Genomic DNA, 22827 nt, shown 5'->3' with positions numbered 1-22827 from the left:
AGGTAATCTACAAAGGGAAGCACATCAGACTAACAGTGGACCTCTCAGCAGAAACCCTACAAGCCAAAAGAGAGTGGGGGCCAATATTCATCATTCTTAAAGAAAAGAATTTTCAACCCAGAATTTCATATTCAGCCAAACTAAGCTTCATAAGTGAAGGAGAAATAAAATCCTTTCTAGACAAGCAAATGCTGAGGGATTTCATCACCACCAGGCCTGCCTTGCAAGAGCTCCTGAAGGAAGCACTAAATATGGAAAGGAAAAACCAGTACAAGCCACTGCAAAAACACACCAAAATATAATGACCAATGACACTATGAAGAAACTGTACCAACTAGTGTGCAAAATAACCAGATAGCATCATGATGACAGGATCAAATTCACACATAACAATATTAACCTCAAGTGTAAATGGGCTAAATGCCCCAATTAAAATACACAGACTGGCAAATTGGATAACGAGTCAAGACCCATCGGTGTGCTGTGTTCAGGAGACCCATCTCACGTGCAAAGACACACATAGGCTCAAAATAAAGGAATGGAGGAAGATTTACCAAGCAAATTGGAAAGGAAAAAAGAAAACAAAAAGCAAGTGTTGCAATCCTAGTCTCTGACAAAACAGACTTTAAACCAACAAAAATAAAAAAGACAAAGAAGGGCATTACATAATGGTAAAGAGATCAATGCAACAAGAAGAGCTAACTATCCTAAATATATATGCACCCAATACAGCAGCACCTGGATCCATAAAGCAAGTTCTTAGAGACCTACAAAGAGACATAGTCTCCCACACATAATAGTGGGAGACTTTAATACCCTACTGTCAATATTAGACTGATTAATGAGACATAAAATTAACAAGGATATTCAGGACTTTAACACAGCTCTGGATCAAGTGGACCTAAAAGACATCTACAGAATTCTCTACACCAAATCAACAGAATATACATTCTTCTCAGTGCCACATGGCACTTATTCTAAAATTGACCACATAATTGGAAGTAAAACCATCCTCAGCAAATGCAAAAGAACTGAAATCATAGCAAACAGTCTCTCACACCACAGTGCAATCAAATTAGAGCTCAGGATTAAGACACTCACTCAAAACCACACAATTACATGGAAATTGAACAACATGCTTCTGAATGACTCCTGAGTAAATAATGAAATTAAGGCAGAAATCAATGTTATTTGAAACCAATGAGAACTAAGAGACAACATACCAGAATCTCTGGGACACAGCTAAAGCAGTATTAACAGGGAAATTTATAGCACTAAATACCTACATCGGAAAGCCATAGAAAGATCACAAAATGATACCCTAAGATCAGAATTAAAAGAGCTAGAGGCCAGACATGGTGGCTCATGCCTGTAATCCCAGCACTTTGGGAGGCCAAGGTGGGTGGATCACCTGAGGTCAGGAGTTCAAGACCAGCCTGAATTAGATGGTGAAACCTCATCTCTACTAAAAATACAAAAAATTAGCCAGGCATGGTGGCGCAAGCCTGTAATCCCAGCTACTTGGGATGCTGAGGCAGGAGAATTCCTTGAACCTGGGAGGCAGAGGTTGCAGTGAGCCAAGATCATGCCATTGCACTCCAGCCTGGGCTTCGAGAGTGAAAATCCATTTCATAAAAAAAGGTGGGGGGTTGGCTAGAGAAGCAAGAGCAAACAAATCCTAAAGCTAGCAGAAGACAAGAAATAACTAAGATCAGCACAGAACTGAAGGAGACAAAGACACGAAAAACCCTCCAAAAAATCTAGGAATCCAAGAGTTGTTTTTTTTTTTGAAAAAATTAACAAAATAAATAGACCATTAGCTAGACTAATAAAGAAGAAAAGAGAGAAGAATCAAATAGACACAATAAAAAATGATAAAGGGGATATCACCACTGACCCCACAGAAATACAAACTACAAAAAAGAGAATACTAAAACAACTTTACAAAATAAATGAGAAAATCTGGAAGAAATGGAAAAATTCCTGGACACATACACCTCACAAGACAACCAGGAAGAAGTTGAAATCCTGAATAGACCAATAACAAGTTCTGAAATTGAGGCAGTAATTAATAACTACCAACCGAAAAAAAAAGCACAGGACCAGACAGATTCACAACAGAATTCTACAAGAGGTACAAAAAGTTGCTGGTATCATTCATTCTGAAACTGTTCCAAATAATAGAAAAAGAGGGAATCCTCCTTAACTCATTTTAGGAGGCAAGCATCATCTTGATACCAAAACCTGGCGGAGATCACAACAAAAAAAGAAAATTTCAGGCCAATATCCCTGATGAACATCAATGTGAAAATCCTCAACAAAATACTGGCAAATTGAATCCAGCGGCACATCAAAATGCTTGTCCATGATGATCAAGTTGGCTTCATCTTTGGGATGCAAGGCTGGTTCAACATATGCAAATCAATAAATGTAATCCACCACATAAACAGAACCAATGACAAAAGCCACATGATTATCCCAATAGATGCAGAGAAGGCCTTCAATAAAATTCAACATCCATTCATGTTAAAAACTCTCAATAAATTAGGTATTGATGGAACATATCTCATAAGAGCTATTTATGACAAACCCATGACCAATATCAAATTGAATGGGCAAAAGCTGGAAGCATTCCTTTGAAAACTGGCACAAGACAAGGATGCCCTCTCTCACAACTCCTATTCAATATGGTATTGTAAGTTCTGGCCAGTGCAGTCAGGCAAGAAGAAGAAATAAAAGGTATTCAAATAGGAAGACAGGAAGTCAAATTGTCTCTGTTTGCAGACAACATGATTCCATCTTTAGAAAACCCTATTGTCTCAGCCCACAAACTCCTTAAGCTGATAAGCAACTTCAGCAAAGTCTCAGGATACAAAATCAATGTGCAAAAATCACAAGCACTCCTATACACCAACAACAGACAAGCAGAGAGCCAAATCATGAAGAACTCCCATTCACAATTGCTACAAACAGAATACAATATGTAGGAATACAGCTAACAAAGGATGTGAAGGACCTCTTCAAGGAGAACTACAAACCATTGCTCAAGGAAATAAGAGAGGAAACAAATGGAAATACATTCCATCCTCATGGATAAGACGACTCAAGATCATGAAAACAGCCATACTGCCCAAAGTAATTTATAGATTCAATACTTTTCCATCAAACTACCATTGACATTCTTCACAGAATTAGAAAAAACTACTTTAAATTTCATATGGAACCAAAAAAGAGCCCATACAGCCAAGACAAACCTAAGCAAAAAGAACAAAGCTGGAGACATAACGCTACCTGACTTCAGACTATACTACAAGGCTACAGTAATTAAAACAGCATGGTACTAGTAACAAAACAGATATATAGACCAATGGAACAGAACAGAGATCTCAGAAATAACACCACACATCTACAACCATCTGATCTTCAACAAACCTGACAAAAACAAGCAATGGGTGAAGGATTCCCTATTTAATACATGGTGCTGGGAAAACTGGCTAGCCATATGCAGAAAACTGAAACTGGACCCCTCCCTTATGTCTTATACAAAAGTTAACTCAAGACGGATTAAAGACCTACATGTAAAATTCAAAAACATAAACACCATAGAAGAAAACCTAGGCAATACCATTCAGGACATAGGCATGGGTGAAGACTTCATAACCAAAACACCAGAAGCAATGACAACAAAAGCCATAATTGACAAATGGGATCTAATTAAGCTAAGGAGCTTCTGCACAGCAAAATAAACTATCATCAGGGAGCACAGCCAACCTAGAGAAGGGGACAAAATTTTTGCAATCCATCCATATGACAAAGGGCTAATATCCAGAATCTACAAGGAATGTAAACAAATTTACAAGAAAAAAAAACCCATCAAAAAGTGGGCAAAGGATATGAACAGACACTTCTCAAAAGAACACATTTATGTGGTGAACAAACATATGGAAAAAGCTCAACATCACTGATGATTAGAGAAATGCAAATCAAATCCACAATGAGATAGCAACTCACACCAGTCAGAATGGCGATTATTAAAAAGTCAAGAAACAATAGATGCTAGTGAGGCTGTGGAGAAATAGGAATGCTTTTATGCTGTTGATGGGTATGTAAATTAGTTCAACCATTGTGGAAGACAGTGTGGAGATTCCTCAAGTATCTAGACCCAGAAATACCATTTGACCCAGCAATCCCATTACTGGGTATATACCCAAAGGAATATAGATCATTCTACCATAAAAACACATGCACACGTATGTTTATTGCAGCACTATTTACAATAGCAAAGACATGGAACCAACCCAAATGTCCATCAGTGACAGACTGGATAAAGAAAATGTGGTACATATACACCATGGAATACTATGCAGCCACAAAAAGAATGATATCATGTCCTTTGCAGGGAGACATGGATAAAGCTGGAAGCCATCAACCTCAGCAAACTAACACAGAAAAAGAAGACCAAACACTGCATGTTCTCACTCATAAGTAGGAGTTGAACAACAAGAAAACATGTACATAGGGAGGGAAACAACACACACTGGGGCCAGTTGGGGGGTTGGGGGTGAGGGGGGAGAGGGTATTAAGACAAATAGCTAATGCATGCAGAGATTAAAACCTAGATGACGGGTTGATAGGTGCAGCAAACCACCATGGCACACTTGTATCTATGTAACAAACCTACACGTTCTACACTTTTATCCTGGAATTTAAACTAAAATAAATAAAAAATAAAGAATTTAAAAAAAGACTTCGTAAGCCAACCATGCAACTATGATAAAAGCTCTCTGGTTATAACTGGTAACATGGAGATTCCAATAAAGTATATAAAATCACCACAAAATTAAAGAGACTAATTCAGACTGGAGGAGCAGTTGGTAAGATTAAAAGTGAAAATGCCTTTGAGTTGGTTGCTAAAGGATGGGTAATAAAAGTATAAATTTTACCAGTGGTTGTGCAGTTCATGCATTGTATGATGAGGGCAAGTAGGTACAAAACAAGGTCACACACAGTCAAGAAGCAGCCACTTGTGAGGCACTTCCCGGGAGAAAAGAGTGTCTTTTTCTTCACATGTAGGCACCACCTTCTCACCAATTAGAACACAGCAAAGCATTCTGATTTGCACAATAACATAGAGGCTTGTGTTGCATAATAATATCTAGACAACATTAACATTGTGAGCTTGTAGTGCTCTTGAGGAGTACACATTTGAGAAAAAAGGGGATAGTATCAGTAAAGGCATAGGAATAAGAGACTATAAAGTTGGGTAGGGAGTAGAGAATATTCTGTTTAGAGCAGAGTGCTGCTAGAGGGAGGAGGGAGGAATTTATAGCAGAAAATTTAGCGTGAGATAAGTCTAGACCAGAAAGAACAGAGCACATTGTCTGAAATACCATTTAGAGCAAATTCAGTTTTATTCTGTGAACAACTGCAAGCTATTAACATATTTAAATAGGAAGTGATGTGATCAGAACTTTATTTTAAAGACTGTTGAGGTTTGTAGGCCAGAGAAAAGACTTGGGTTGATGAAAAGATGAAGAATAGGAATGAAGATCTCAGTTGGAAGAATAATGTGAATTCGTGGAGAGATTATGAGAGCCTAAGTTAGAATAGGAGGAGTCATATTGACAAGGAAGGATCCTTTTGAGACTCCTTTTAGAAGTAAAGTGAGTAGAAAAACATTAGATATTGGCAACGAAGACTTTGTTGCAAAAAAACTGAGGTTGATAGCACTGGTCAAGAGGCTGATGATGATGCCATTTGTGATAATAAGAACAACTCATAACTAAGAGGTAGATAGGTTTTGTTGCACAGGTGGAGAGATGGGGAAAGACAGAGTTATTTTATTGCCTTATCTTTGGTAATAGTACATGATTTGTTCTTTGTTTTAATTTTTCAAAGTAGAATGTACTATGTTATAAACAGAATACTAATTATTAGATCTTAAAATTTAGCATGCAATATTCATATGTAATTGATTTAAATGCTTCTATTATATCTAAATTGTACCTACCTAACTTTTTTCATTTCTTTAAGTAAATTCTTTCCATATTTTTCTGCTTTTAGTTTTTGCTTAACAATCAGGCTTTTCTCTTTTAGGACAGCCTCATTCTTCTTCAGTCTGTCAATTTTAAGTAGTCCTCTGGTCAAAAGAGTGCGCTCATTATTTAAGTTTTGAACTAATAAACGCTCTGCAGCCTTTTGGGATTTTTCTTTTAGAAACAGAGCTCTTCTCTCTCTAGCTTTTTCAAGGTAGTTGAATCTGTTTTGCCAAACTTGTCGTAAACTGTTCTGAATTGCTTCTTTATTTTCTTCAATTAGCTTTTGTGTAGCATATTTTTTCTGATTCAAATGTTCATTAACAGTTACTCTAACTCTTTCTCGAGAAACTTGTGCCATGGCTACAACTCTTACTTTTTCTTTATGGCATTCCTGCTTCTTTTGTTCTGTGTAATATTTGTCAATATCACTAAATGTTCGGAGTTTCATACCAGCTCTCTGTGTTGCAAAAAACTCTTTCATACTCCTCTCCAATCGTATGTCTTTTTTAATGATTGGCTTTGGATGAGTAGTAAAGATTGGCTGAGGATATGGAGGAAAAAAATCTTGTTTTTTCTCTCTCAATACTGCATTATTCTTCAATGAACCTGAAGTGTATATGGGTAGTTTGAAAACTGATATCCTAAAACTGGTATCCAATTGTTCACCCACAATTTCATCTTCAGACTCCTGACCTACATCAAACAGAACACAAATATCATACATTATATGAGAGCTAAGCACATTTTATTTTCTGTCCAAATATATCAATAAACTTGATAAGAACCTGTTATTTACTTTACTAAGAAGAATTTTCCCCAAGTACCTTTTCAACTTGTGATTTAATAGTAACTTTGGAGAAGAAAATCACTATTAAAACATTTTCACATAGAAATGCACTGAATCTAATTCTTATATTTTCTGTATTATCTTCCACAATTACTTAACTTACACTGACTTAATAGCAGCATCTTATCACATACTTAGTACTACTTAACCACACGTATTATTTTTTCATATAGTTTGCTAAAAGAAACAAAGTTTAATTAAGCAAAGAATAATTCATGAACTGGGTAGCACCGAGAACCAGTGAAAATTTAGAAAACTCTGCGTAATAAATGAGCAGGGAGTATTTATAGATAGAAAATGGAAGAAATATAGAAACAGCTTGATTGGTTATGGTTCAATTTTGCCTTATTTGGACATAATCGTATCAGTTGGTGGCCTGTGATTGGCTGAAGCTTGGCTGCTGTGATTGGCTATGACTTACTTATCTTTTACAAAAGTATACCCCTAAGTTAGGCTTTCAGTTTGTTTACATACTAAGTTAGGTTGCAATTCATTATATAAGGACTCAAGGAACAGAGGCAGCCTTAGGCCACATTTAACAAGTTATTAGTATGTCATATTTGCAAAGGGCATTATAATCCATTTTACCTTATTTTTCTTAACTCTAGTGGAAAATAATAGCAGCCATCAATTGTTTTTCCCTTTTTTGGACAGACAAAAATACTAAAACTCTTAGCTTCCTTTGCTTTCCTTTGTGTGACCATGGGCTAAGTTCTTTTTAATAGAGTGTGAACACAATTGCTATGTGTCATTCCTTGTCCAAGGGATTGTTTTAAGAAACAATGTGCACCTTCTTTCCACTACGTAGAGATGAGAATGAAACCCCAAAAGATGGTGGAACCATAAGATAGAAGCCGCTTGCCTGCCTGAATCACTTGTTGAAAAAACTGCTCATGGACCAGAATCATCCAAGTTGGGTCACTCATGAAGCCAGAAATCAAAAGTAATTATGTTTCAGTCAATATACATTTCTGGGTCTATTTGTTACTATACCCAACCTAATTAATACAATAAATTAAATCACATTGTTGTTTGCATATTTACTTTTTGACAGACCTACTAATGAATTCATAATCAGGTGACAAATACAAGTATAAAAGTTATGCTTCTTAATTTAGGAGAAAAAGATGTTTCCTGATTTCTTCCACTTATTAAAATTACATTCCTGCTAACTCTAGTCTACAAGGGTTTGATCTTCCTTAGAAAATTACCTTGTCTTTATGTGTAAAAATGTCAAATATGATGCTGGTGGTTTTATGGAAGTTAAGGGAACTATGAAGAAGGGCAGGGCTTGTGGTCTAGAAGGACAGTAGAAAATAATTGAATAGGCAAGATTTTCACGAAAGGCTACAGGAGTATCAACATTGGAAAAGTAAGTAAATTCTACAGCAAAGTAGGAAATCAAGTCTAGCAAATAGAAAAGGCAGTCCATCAGGATATAAAGCCAAAGTGTCCAGAAATAAACACTAAATATGTGCGTCCAAAGCAAGAGACTGGGGAGCCAAAGAGTCAAAAGTCAGAGTCTCTCATTAGCTGGTTGAACATAGTTCCATTAACACTTTTAAAAGTCTCCTAATTTCTTTCTCTGTTTTCAGAATCTCTGTTTCAAGAAATCACTCACTGCTATAATATTTATCTTTCTTAAGTAGGGTTCTAACAACATTGTACCTTATATACAAACAAAGGAAGACAAAATCTTTATGGCTTTCCACCCATAGACTGAAGAATAGTTTCCACTTTTGGCCTAGGATTATATAATACCAGAAAAGAGCGACATATTTTTCCCCAACACATGCATCATATCTTATCATCGTTGGGCCTTTGCTTCTATTATTTTAAGTTTTGCTCAGTATGCTGTTTTTCTTATCTATATCTGTTCATATTCTATGCATTCTTCCATGTCTTTTCACATGTCATATTTTCCTTATTGCTTAAAAAAGAATTCATATGTTTTAAACTATCACATATGTTTTTCCTGATAGAATTAATCATAGTCCACTTACATTAAAGCTCTATGTAGTAGTTTTTAGCTATAGGATCGAACTTGATATAACCTTCTTATGAGTAAGGATCTACTCCTTTGGTCTTTGATGCTACATTCCCAGCCCCTAGCCTACTGTTTTGCACAGTTTGGTTTGTGCAGCAATGTAGTTTAGGTGTGTGTCCCCTCCAAATCTCATGTTGAAATGCAATCTCCAATGTTGGACATTGGGCCTAGTGAGAGGTGTTTAGGTCATGAGGTAGAACCCTCATGAGTGGCTTGGTGCCCTCTCATGATAATGAGAGAGTTCCTGTTATGGTAGTTCACATGAGAGCTAGTTGTTTTAAAAAGCCTGGCACCTTTGTCTTCATGTGATATGCCAGCTCCCACATCACCTTCTGCCATAATATTAACGGAAATTTATAGCACTAAATGCCCACAGGAGAAAGCAAAAAGATCTAAAATTGACACCCTAATATCACAATTAAAAGAACTAGAGAAGAAAGAGCAAACAAATTCAAAAGCTAGCAGAAGACAAGAAATAACTAAGATCAGAGCAGAACTGAAGGAGACAGAAACACAAAAAATCCTTCAAAAAATCAATGAATCCAGGAGCTGGATTTTTGAAAACATCAACAAAATAGATAGACCACCAGCCAGACTAATAAGAAGAAAAGAGAGGAGAATCAAATAGATGCAATCAAAAATGATAAAGGGGATATCACCACAGATCCCACAGAAAATACAAACTACCATCAGAGAATACTATAAACACCTCTATGTAAATATACCAGAAAATCTAGAAGAAATGGATAAATTCCTGGACACATACACTCTTCCAAGACTAAATCATGAAGAATTTGAATCCCTGAATAGACCAATAACTAGTTCTGAAATTGAGGCAGTAATAGCCTACCAACCAAAAAAAGTCCAGGACCAGAGGGATTCACAGCTGAATTCTACCAGAGGTACAAAGAGGAGCTGGTACCATTCCTTCTGAAACTATTTCAAACAATAGAAAAAGAGGGAATCCTCCTTAACTCATTTTATGAGGCAAGCATCATCCTGATACCAAGACCTGGCAGAGACACAACAAAAAAAGAAAATTTCAGGCCAATATCCCTGATGAACATTGATCCGAAAATCCTCAATAAAATACTGGTGAACTGAATCCAGTAGCACATCAAAAAGCTTATCCACCACTATCAAGTCAGCTTCATCCTTGAGATGCAAGGCTGGTTCAACATATGCAAATCAATAAACATTATCTAGCACATAAACGGAACCAATGATAAAAGCCACATGATTATCTCAATAGTTGCAGAAAAGGCCTTCGACAAAATTCAGCAGGCTTCATGCTAAAAATGTTCAATATACTAGGCATTGATGGAATGTATCTCAAAATAATAAGAGCTATTTATGACAGACCCACAGCCAATATCATGCTGAATGGGCAAAAACTAGCAGCATTCCCTTTGAAAACCGGCACAAGACAAGGTTGCCTGCTCTCACCACTCCTATTCAACATAGTATTGGAAGTTCTGGCCAGGGCAATCAGGCAAGAGAAAGAAATAAATGGTATTCAAGTAGGAAAAGAGGAAGTCAAATTGTCTCTGTTTGCAGATGACATGATTGTATATTTAGGAAAACCCATCGTCTAAGCCCAAAATCTCCTTAAACTGATAAGCAACTTCAGCAAAGTCTCAGAGTACAAAATCAATGTGCAAAATACACAAGCACTCCTGTACACCAATAAAAGACAAACAGCCAATTCATGAGTGAACTCCCATTCACAACCACTACAAAGAGAATAAAATACTTAGGAATACAGCTAACAAGGGATGTGAAGGACCTCTTCACGGAGAACTACAAACCACTGCTCAAGGAAATAAGAGAGGACACAAACAAATGGAAAAACATTCCATCCTCATGGATAGGAAGAATCAATATCATTAAAATGGCCACACTGCCCAAAGCAATTTATAGGTTTAATGCTATCCCAATCAAGCTACCATTGACTTTCTTCACAGAATTGGAAAAAACTACTTTAAAGTTCGTATGGAAACAAAAAAGAGCCCACATAGCCAAGACAATCCTAAGCAAAAAGAACACAGCTGGAGACATCATGCTACCTGACTTCAAACTATACTACAAGTCTACAGCAACACAAACAGCATGGTACTGGTACCAAAACAGATATATAGACCAACGGAACAGAACAGAGGCCTCAGAAATCACGCCCCTTATCTACAACCATCTGATCTTCAACAAACCTGACAAAAACAAGAAATGGGGAAAGGGTACCCTAATTAATAAATGGTGCTGGGAAAACTGGTTAGCCATATGCTAGCTGAAACTGGATCCGTACCTTACACCTTATACAAAAATTAACTCAAGATGGATTAAAGACTTAAACCTAAAGCCATAAAAACCCTAGAAGAAAACCTAGGCAATACCATTCAGGATATTGGAATGGGCAAAGACTTCATGACTAAAACACCAAAAGCAATGGCAACAAAAGCCAAAATAGACAAATGGGATCTGATTAAACTAAAGAGCTTCTGCACAGCAAAAGAAACTATCATCAGAGTGAACAGGCAACCTACAGAATGGGAGAAAAATTTTGCAATCTATCCATACGATGTAGGGCTAATGTCCAGAATCTACAAAGAACTTAACAGATTTACAAGAAAAAAACAAACAACCCCATCAAAAAGTGGGCAAAGGATATGAATAGACATTTCTCAAAAGAAGGCATTTATGTGGCCAACAAACATATGAGAAAAAGCTCATCATCTCTGGTCATTACAGAAATGCAACACAAAACCACAATGAGATACCATCTCACACCAGTAAGAATGGCAATCATTAAAAAGTCAGAAAACAACAGATGCTGGAGAGGATGTGGGGAAATAGGAATGCTTTTACACTGTTGGTGGAAGTGTAAATTAGTTCAACCATTGTGGAAGACAGTGTGGTGATTCCTCAAGGATATAGAACCAGAAATACCATTTGACCCAGCAATCCCATTACTAGGTATATGCCCAAAGGATTATAAATCATTCTACTATAAAGACACATACACATGTATGTTTATTGTGGCACTGTTCACTATAGGAAAGACTTGGAACCAACCCAAATGCCCATCACTGAAAGACTAGATAAAGAAAATGTGGCACATATACACCACAGAATACTATGCAGCCATAAAAAAGGATGAGTTCATGTTCTTGCGGGGACATGGATGACACTGGAAACCATCATTCTCAGCAAACTAACACAAGAATAGATAACCAAACACCACATGTTCTCACTCATAAGTGGGAGTTGAACAATGAGAACACATGGGCACAGGGAGAGGAACATCACATACTGGGGACATGTTGGGGTGTGATGGGCTAGGGGAGGGATAGCATTAGGAGAAATACCTAATGTAGATGATGGGTTGATGGGTGCAGCATACCACCATGGCACGTGTATACCTATGGAACAAACCTGCAGGTTCTGCACATGTATCCCAGAAATTAAAGTATATATATATAAAAAAAGAGGCCTGATAGAGGTCCTTCATCTTCTACCATCATGTGAGCACACAGCCAGAAGGCACCATATATAAACCAGAAAGTGGGTTTTCAACAGACACCAAATTTGTTGGTGTCTTGTTCTTGGACTTCCCAGCCTCTGGAATGATTTAAAAAAATCTCTTGTTTATAAGCTACCTGGTTTATGGTATTTTGTTATAACAGCCCAAATAGAGCCCCAACCCCCAGTGTGGCTTTATTTGGTAGTGGGGCCCCTCAGAAACTGATTAAGGTTAAATTCAGTCATAAAGGTGAAACCCTGATTGAATCAGGTTAGTGTTCTCATAAGAAGAAATATCAGATAGCTCACTTTCCCTTCTCACTATGCACACATATCAAAGGAAGGCCATATGGACACAGCAAGATGGTGGTTTTCTAAAAGGCAGAGAGCCCTCACTAGAAACTTACCATGTTGGCATCCTGATCTCAGACTCCAGAATTGTAAGAAAACAAATTTCTGTTCTTTAAGTCACCCAGTCTGGAATTTTGTTATGACAGCTTGAACAGACAAACACAAAGGAAGTTCCCTCTCCTGAATTTTTAAGTAAAGTTGCCCAACTGGTATGCTGTGGCAAACTAGTGTGTTATTAATGGATAATAGGAGTGCTCAGAGACATTGATCACCCTGGGATGGTTATTTATTTCCATTTTATTTCAATTTTAATTCATCCTAGCATGTCAATAATTCTTCTAATTTGGAGAGGGGAGGATAATGTTCCTAGAATGTCCAAAATGTGACCATTTGTCCAGTCTTGGGTCTCATATCTCAATTTCATTGTGTTATTAACGTAACAGATACCAATTTCCCCCATAACCTCCCAGCAGCTACTTAAAATTACGTATGATCTCAATGAAGGATTAAGTAGCTTCTGGCTTCCTAGAATCATTTTGATTCATTCACCTATTAATTCATCTATCCTTCCATCCATTCATTCATATTTTAGTAGCTTGCAAATTCTACGGATATTCAGGGATCACAAATATAAAAGTTATTATTCAAACTTTCTTTAGTTCTTAATTTTTTCTGTAAATTTTGTTTTCCTTTGTGTTTGAGAGTTGTTTTCCATGAATATTAGCAGTCTGTCTTTACTCATAAATGTTTTCTTTGTTAAATATAGAAGTCCAATAATAATATAATGTGTGAAAAGTGTATACATAAAATTGAATGTTTGTTGTGTATAAGACGCTTTTCTAAACAAAATACATGAGGTATTTACTAAGAAATGCACTATCCCAGGGCTCATGAAACTTCTATTCTAGTGAAGACAGATAACAAATTTATAAACAAGAAAATATCAAATAGAAATAAATGCTCTGATAAAAATTAATTGGCAGTGAGAGGGTCTAGTAATTAGATTGGGTGAATAGGAATGGGTTTTTAGAGGATATCTGATTTAACCCTAGATGAGAAAAGATAAGTAAGAACAAGCAAGGAGAAAAAATGAACATTCCAGAAGAAAAGGGAAGCTAATGTAAAGGCAGTAGACAGAAGCACATTTAGCCTGTTAGGGATACAGAGAGAAAGCCACCTGAAATCCACTAAGTAACAGGAGAGTGGTGCTAGAGACGCTCACAGAGGTAAGGCAGGGGCCAGATTCTATGCGGCATTGTAGGTCACAGAAGAAAAGTTCTGGACTTCATTTTGAGATTTGAAGCCATTGAAGTAGGGGACTGATATGGTATGTGTTTTACCATGAAGGCAATGGATTGGAATGTGGACCATAAAAGTCTAAGTAGGGGACTGGTTAAGAGGCTACTCTAGTGGCCCAGGTAAGATTTTATGATAGGAAGGGCCTAGATGAAAGCAATAAATTCACAGAGAAGTAGAAAGATTTGGCATATGTTTTACAAGTATAGTCAGAAGGGGTTGCTGATAACTTAGATGGCAGAAGTGAGAAAGAAAAAAATCAAAGATGAATGGTAGCATTTTGGCTTGAGAAACCAGGTGAATGGTGATGCCATTTGCTGACATGGGAAAAACTGGAGGAAAAGCAGATTTAGTGAGCTAGAAGAAATATTTTTATATGTATTACTGTTTTGCAGTTCATACTTTTCATATTTAAAAACATAACTAACATTTTCCTAATTCAACGTCGTATTCAAATTGTTTATCTTAAAAAATCATTTAAAACTTTAACTAATACAATGTCATTTTAAAGTATTTTATTCTTAAAATAAAATCATTTTGAACAAATACCATTTATTTCCATTTACATAATTCCTAGTAATACTCAGGTTAAAACTGAGGAAAATGACACCTTTGCATCTTTTTTTTTTTTTTTTTTGAGACGGAGTCTCACTCTGTTGCCCAGGCTAGAGTGCAATGGCATGATCTCAGCTCGCTGCAACCTCTGCCTCCCGGATTCAAGCAATTCTCCTGCCTCAGCCTCCTGAGTAGCTGGGATTACAGGCACACACCACCACACCTGGCTAATTTTTGTATTTTTTTGTAGAGATGGGGTTTCACCATGTTGATCAGGCTGCTCTCAAACTCCCGACCTCATGATCCGCCCACCTCGGCCTCCCAAAGTGCTGGGACTACAGGAGTGAGCCATCACACCCACCTTGCATACTTTTTAAATAATAATACCAGATAATACTTGAAGTACAGGTTCTCCTTTCTCCAGCCATAACTTCCACAAACTGAATTTTTTTGACACAAAGGCAACAAAATGGCTCGTTTTAGATATAGTATTAAAGAAAAAGCTTGCTAAAAAGCAATTATTCTTATATTTGTACCTTATATGTACCTCTCAACTTAAGAGAAAACAACTGGATCATACCAGCCAATTTACTTTCAGTTTTCTGAACAGATAGTCGGATCTTTTAGGACTCAGAGGAACACAGAAGCCAACACCATTTGTGGTCAACAGAGCTTGTTTGATTCTTCTGAATGTATTGCAGATTTATGAACCATCTGTGAAGAAACAAATGGTCCAAACCTATTTAAAATCAGTATAGCTGTGATTTGAATGCTCACAAGTGGGTCTGAAGCAGTTGCTTTCCTCAGCAAACTGGCCTGACACCTTTGCACAAGCTTATAGCCTTATGTGATACATAAGCTTTAAGTTTAGGTGAAGCAAAGAACAGGAAAATAAGGAAAATGAAATGGATATAAGGAAGAAAGAAGTGGCATAAACTTCTGTCATGTACTGAGTTTTTCCTGATTTGCTAGATGCAAAAATTTCACTTAACTTATAGCAATGGTTGCAATTTCTTCCTATTTTCTTAGTAGCAAATGTTTTCAATGAAGTCTCTCCCATTACACACACACATATACTCTGGTATAAATGACTTATCTAAGATATGGTATGAGATCACTATAATAAAGAATATAGTTTATGAAACATCTTACATCTCACATGTAATAAAGCTCTACTGGGGATTTATTGTAATAGAATAGAAAGTTACAGAGATGCACAGGACTTACCCCTCTCACTTTACATCTTTAATCCATTTCTAAAAATTAGACATTCTGCAAAGAAGTGCTATCCTGGAGCCTATTTCTCTATATTCTACATGGGAAAATTGTAACACATTAAATGTTAACCACCAACCATTATTTGATTTCCAAAAATGAAAATAGAGCATTATAAACATTAAAGCAGGAAAACACACTAAAACATGAATTTATAAGTACCGTTCACATTAATGTATAAATTGCTTAAAACATTGCTTTTTGATTATCAGTTATTAAGGCTGCTTACAAATAGTATCCATTGCAATGATGTGGCTGTTAGTGACAATGTCTCAAATAGCCATACCTGTTGTTGACATTTGGCATGCTTTAAAAGTGCCTATATATGATTTTAAAAACATCCATATTGAGATATACTTAATATCCCATATTAGTGGTATATTAAATCATTAAAGTGTACAATGTAATTGTTTTAATACATTTATAGAGTTGTGCAACCATAAGTATCACCACAGTCTAGGTTTAGAGCATTTTCATCACCCCAAACGGAAACCCCATACCCATTAGAGTCATTCACTATCCCCTGTCTCCTACCATCTCCCTCACCTTAAGCAACCACTAATCTACTTTCTGTCTGCCAGATTTTCCTATTCTGGACATGTCTTATAAATGCAATCATACAATATGTGGTTTTTTATAAGGGGTTTCATTATTCTAAGGTAGTAAATTACAGCTTTATGATGTGTTCCCTTTTAAAATTTGCCTTTTATACAGTTTGCCTTCGCCACTCCACCCTGAGTTCTACCTGTCTGGTAATTTTAGGTAGAACAAAATATTTAAACCAATTTCATACCTGGCCATAAAGAGTGAAAAAAAATAGAGTGGGCAAGTTTGGCTTAGAATTAAGGTCAAACTTTCTACAGGTTCCTGAATAACTATGAATCAGTCCATTAATAATTATATTTTTCCCTTTTCCCAAGCTTAGCATTTCTTTCATCTTCTAAGGATCGTGACGCTTCAATCTTTTTTTCCTCTAAGATTGGGATCTTAATTTGAAGATCTAAAGTTCTCTACCTGATATCTTAGGTCCAAATATGTGAGTTCCACCAGGACCGTGCTGACTACGTAAGTCTTACTAGTCCGATGTCCACTGAAACAGTACTTTGGATCTAACTTTCTCTTTTTTTGAGCCATTGGACAGCTACAGCCACTGTTGGATAGTAGTTAGGGTGAAAGACCAGGAGCACAATCACTTGTATGTCTGAAATGCCACATCCTATCATTTCAGAAAGTAACTTCATGAAAGTTACTTAAATTCACGATGCCATAGTTTCTTCATCTATAAAATGGGAGAATGAAAGTGCCCACCTTATAGATTTGCTGTGAGGGTTGAGTGAAATCTGCTTGGCACTGAGGAAGAAATTTTAAAATTTAGCTGTTCTTCTTAAATCAGCTCTCAATTTCATTTTTTGATTTACAACTTCTTATGTCCTCAATAATGGTAGACATCTCTAATATACTCAAAAGCCTTTCTCACACTGCTTTTCTCACACTCTGGGAAGACAGCGGTTATTCATTGGAGTAGATTATAAGCCAATACAGATTTACTATTTTTATCTGATATAATAAATTTTGCTTAATCTCTTATTATATAACAATTACAAATCCCTCTCTGAGCTCTTCTCTCTGTGGAATATATTAAATCTGCATTTCCTTTTTGTTTCATAATGTGTATTATATCTGACTTCTTTAAAACAAAATAAATTCTAGATTGTAGGAATCTTACTTACACTTGATCTTAATTCAAGTCTTCAATTAATTTTGATTTAACAATTTCCTTGTTCACTATTCTTTCTGGTTTTTAAAAATAACATCTTATTTGAGATAAAATTCATATGCCAAAGAATGTATCTTTTTAAAGTGTACAATTACAATAATCAAAACAGTTTGGTATTGGCAAGAGTATTGACAAATAGATCAATGGAACAAAGTAGAGAGCCCAGAAATAGATCTGTCCCGTGATAAATATAGTCAAATTATCTTTAAGAAAAGAGCAAAGGCAAAACAATGAAGTGAGACAGTCTTTTCAACAAATGGTGATGAAATAACCGGTCCACCACATGCCAAAAAAACAAATTAATCTAGACATAGACCTTACACCCATGACAAAAATCAGTTTGAAATGGCTCATAGATTTAAATATAAAATGCAAAACTATAAACTCAGAGAAGAAAATGGAAGAAATCCTATATAATTTTGAGTATGACAATAACTTCTTTAAAAAACACCAAAGATCCATGAAAGAAATAACTGTTATTCTGGATTTCATTAAAATTAAAATTTCTGCCCTGCAAAAGAGACTATCCAGAGAATGAGAGAGCAGCCACAGACTTAGAAAACTATTTCAAAACACACAGTTGATAAAGAACGTTATTAAAACTCAATAGTAAAATAAACAACAAGATGAAAAAATGAGCAAGGGGCTGGGTGCACTGACTCACCCCTGTAATCTCACTACTTTGTGGGGCTAAGGCAGGAGGATTGCTTGAGCCAAAGAGTTTCAGGTTGCAACAGGATATGATGGCACCACTGCACTCCAGCCTGAGCAACAGAGCCAGACCTTGTCTCTAAAAGCAAATAAATAAATAAATAAATGGACAAGAGACCTCCTTAAAGAAAATATACAGATAGCAAGAAAGTATATAAAAAGATGCTCCACATCATATGTTATTAGAGAATTGCAACTTCATAAGATAACACTACACACCTACTAGAATGGCCAAAATTCAAAACATTGACAACACCAAATACTGATGAGGTTATGGAACAACAGGACCTCTCATTCATTGCTGGTAGGATGCAAAATGGTACCACCACTTTGGAAGACTGGCAGTGTTTACAAAACCAAAGATATTCTCACCGTAAAATCCAGCTGTCATGTTCCTTGGTACCCATCAAAATGAATTGAAAACTTAGAAAACTTGTGTCTGTACAAAAGCCTGCACATGGATATTTATATTTAATAGCAGCTTTATTCATAATTGGCAAAATATGGAAACTACCAAATATTCTTTAGTAGGTGAATGGATAAATAAACCTTTGTATATCCAGACAATGGAATATTATTCAGTGCTAAAGACTTGTGCTATCAAGCCATAAAAAAAAACACAAAAAATAAATGCATATTATTGAGTGAAAGAAGCCAATCTAAAAAGGCTACATACTGTATGATTCCAGATACTGGTATACAACATGTGGGAACAGGTAAACCTGTAAATAATAGTAAAAACATCAGTGGTAGCCAGGGATAAGGTGGGGAGGACAGGATGAATAAGGAGTGCAGAAAGGATTTTTAGGGCAGTGAAATGATTCTAAATGATACCGTAATGTTGGATAAATGTCATTGTACATTTGTCAAAACTCATAGAATGTACACCAAGAGTAAACCCTAAGGTAAATTATGATCTTTTGCAGATAATAATGTGTCAGTTTAAGTTCATCTATTGTAACAATTGTACCACTATATTATATGTGGTGTGGGATGTGGATAATGAAAGAGGTTGTGCGTATATTGAAACAGACTGTTATGGAAAAATCTCTGTACTTTCTGCTCAATTTTGCTATGAACAAAAACTGTCCTAAAAGTTTATTAATTACAAAAAGGAAGAAAACACAAATCAATATTTATATATATACACCTACATACACATACATATAAATACACACATACATACATATATACATACATATACACACATACATACACATTTTAATGTATGTTTATATAGGTATATATTTATGTGCAATTATAAATATAATTTAAAATACAATTATGAATTACAACTATAAATTATATAAAATATATAATTATATTATGTATTATGAATTATATAATTGTATAATTATAAATATATAATTATATAAAATTTAAATATATTTTAAATAATATGTAAATATAAATATAATTTATATAAATACCCACATACATATAAAGTGTATAATTCAGTGGGTCTTTGCCACTTTTTATCACAGAATAACACAACCATCATGACATGTATGCACATACATACACATGCACACATACACATACGCACACATACATACATAGACACTTTATATATATATATACACACATACATATAAAGGGTATGATTCAGTGTTTTTCTGACACTTTGTCACAGAATAATGCAACTATCATGACTACCTAATTCAAGAACATTTTCATCACCCTACAAAGAAAGCAGGTATCTAATTTAAATTATATTTAAATTAGCAGTCATTTCTTGTTCCCCCCTCTTTTCTGCCCCTGACAACTACAAAACTATTTTATATCTCTTTAGGTTTGTATTTTCTGGGCAATTCATATACACAGAGTCATAAAATATGTGCCTTTTGTGTCTTCTCTCTTATTTAACATGTTTGCAAGAATCATCCACGTTGTAACATATATCAGTATTTCATTCCTCTTTGTAATTGAATATCATTCATTATACATATTCATTATATGCCCAGGACTGGGCAATGCATTTTTTACTTACTGGTTGATGGTTATTTGATTTTTTGATTTGTTTCCACCTTTGAACTGCTATAAGTACTGCTTCTTTCATATACAATTTTTATGTGGACATATGTTTATGATTCTCTTGGGTATACAGATAGAAATAAAATTAGGGATTCATATGGCAACTGTTTAATGTTTGAAGACTGCCAATCTGTTTTTCAAAAGTGGCCATATCAGATGCAGGAAAAGCAGTCATGAAATTAAACACCCTTTCTTGATAAAAACTGAACAAAGTCCTGGCACGGTGGCTCACGCCTGTAATCCCAGCACTTTGGGAGGCCGAGGTGGGCAGATCACGAGGTCAGGAGATCAAGACCATCCTGGCTAACACGGTGAAACTCCGTCTCTACCAAAAATACAAAAAAACTTAGCCGGGTGTGGTGGTAGGTGCCTGTAGTCCCAGCTACTCAGGAGGCTGAGGCAGGAGAATCGCTCCAACCCGGGAGGTGGAGGTTGCAGTGAGCCGAGATCGTGCCACTGCACTCCAGCCTGGGTGACAGAGTGAGAATCTGTCTCAAAAATAAATAAATAAATAAATAAATAAATAAATAAAACTCAACAAATTAGACATAGCAGGAACATACTTCAACACAGTAAAGACCATATATGACAAAACCATAGCTCATATCATACACAATGGGAAAAATTTTAAAGCTTTTTCTCTAAGATCTGGAGAAAGATAAGGATGCCCACTCTCACCACTTGTATTCAACATAGTACTAGAAGTCGCAGCCAGAGCAATTAGGCAAGAGGGAAAATAGGGATCCAAATTGGAATAGAGAAAGTCAAACTGTCCCTCCTTGCAGATGACATGATCATACATATAAAAAACTATGAAGACGCCACCAAAAAACTCTTAGAACTAATAAATGAATTCAGTAAAGTTGCAGACACAAAATTAACATTAAAAAATCAGTAGTGTTTTAATACACCAATAGTGAACTGTCTGAATAATAAATCAAGAATGCAATCCCATTTACAATAACTACAAAAATAAAATAACTAGAAATAAATTTAACCATGAAAAGAAAATATTTCTATAATATAAACTACAAAATACTGGTGAAATAGTTTCAGGAACACAAAAATAAATGGAAAACTATCCTGTGTTCATGGGTTGTCAGAATTAGTATTGTTAAAATGTCCATACTACCCGATATGTGTCCCCACCCAAATCTCAACTTGAATTGTAACCCCCACATGTTGAGGGAGGGAGATGGTGGGATGTAATTGGATCATGGAGGTGGTTTCTCCCATGCTGGTCTCATGATAATGAGGAAGTTCTCTCAAGATCTGATGGTTTAAAAGTGCAGCTTCCCCTGCACTCACTCTCTATCTCCTGCCACCATGTAAGATGTACCTTGCTTCCCCTTTGCCTTCGCTATGATTGTAAGTTTCCTGGGGCCTCCCCAGCCATGCAGAACTGTGAGTCAATTAAAGCTCTTTTGTTTATAGATTACCCAGTTTCAGGTAATATCTTTATAGCAGTGTGAGAATGGTCTAATATACTACCCAAAGTGATCTACAGATTTATTGTTTTTCCTATCAAAATACTAACGACATTCTTCACAGAAATAGAAAAAAATTCCCCAAATTATATAAGATCCTGAATATCCAAAACAATTTTGAGCCAAAAGAATATAAGTTACTATAGCTTTTTAGTATATTTTAATGTCAGGTAGTGGAAGCTTACTACCTGACATTAAAATATACTAAAAAGGTATAGTAACCAAAGCAGAATGGTACTGGCATAAATGGAGACACATAGATCAGTGGAACATAATAGAGAGCCCATAAATAAATTCATATGTTCACAGCCAACTGATTTTAGACATAGGTGGCAAGAATACTCATTCAACAAGGACAGTCTTTTTAATAAATGGTGCTGCAAACACTAAATATTCACATGCAGAAGAATGAAACTAGACCCCTATCTCTCACCATATAAAAAATCTACTCAAAATGCATTAAAGACTTATATGTAAGACTTGAAACTTTGAAACTACTAGAAAACAAAAGAGAAATGCTGCATGACATAGGACTGGGCAAGGACTTTTTGAAATAGACTTCAAAGGCACAGGTAACAAAAGCAAAAATAGACAAATGGGATTACACCAAACTGAAAAGCTGCTGCACAGCAAAGGAACCAATCAGCAGAATGGGAGAACATATTCACAAACTATACATGTGATAAGGGGTTAATATCAAAAACACATAGGGAACTCAAACTCAATAGCTAAAAGACAAGCAACCCAACTAAAAAATAGTCAAAATCCCTGACTAGATATTTATCAAAAGATATAAAACTTGCCAGCAGGTATATGACAAAATGCTTAATATCACCAATCATCAGGAAAATGCAAATCAAAACCACAGTGAGATATTGCCTCACCCCTCTTAG

General features: G+C 35.8%; 1 protein-coding gene across 4 annotated transcripts in view; it reads right to left on the bottom strand.

Annotated features, from left to right (window-relative positions):
- The window catches only part of LRRIQ3 (leucine rich repeats and IQ motif containing 3), a 175969-nt gene that overhangs the window by 13336 nt on the left and 139806 nt on the right, over positions 1-22827 (bottom strand). For all 4 annotated transcript variants that reach the window (XM_054482267.1, XM_054482280.1, XM_054482286.1 and 1 more), the window contains one exon: positions 6011-6731. In XM_054482267.1, coding sequence (XP_054338242.1) covers positions 6011-6731 — 721 coding nt within the window. The remainder of the gene's footprint in view (positions 1-6010; positions 6732-22827) is intronic.

This window comes from Pongo pygmaeus, chromosome 1 (genome assembly GCF_028885625.2).
Source record: "Pongo pygmaeus isolate AG05252 chromosome 1, NHGRI_mPonPyg2-v2.0_pri, whole genome shotgun sequence".
Lineage (NCBI taxonomy): Eukaryota > Metazoa > Chordata > Mammalia > Primates > Hominidae > Pongo > Pongo pygmaeus.
The sequence above is the reverse complement of the archived record's forward strand: the minus strand, read 5'-3'. Positions and strand labels throughout refer to the sequence as shown.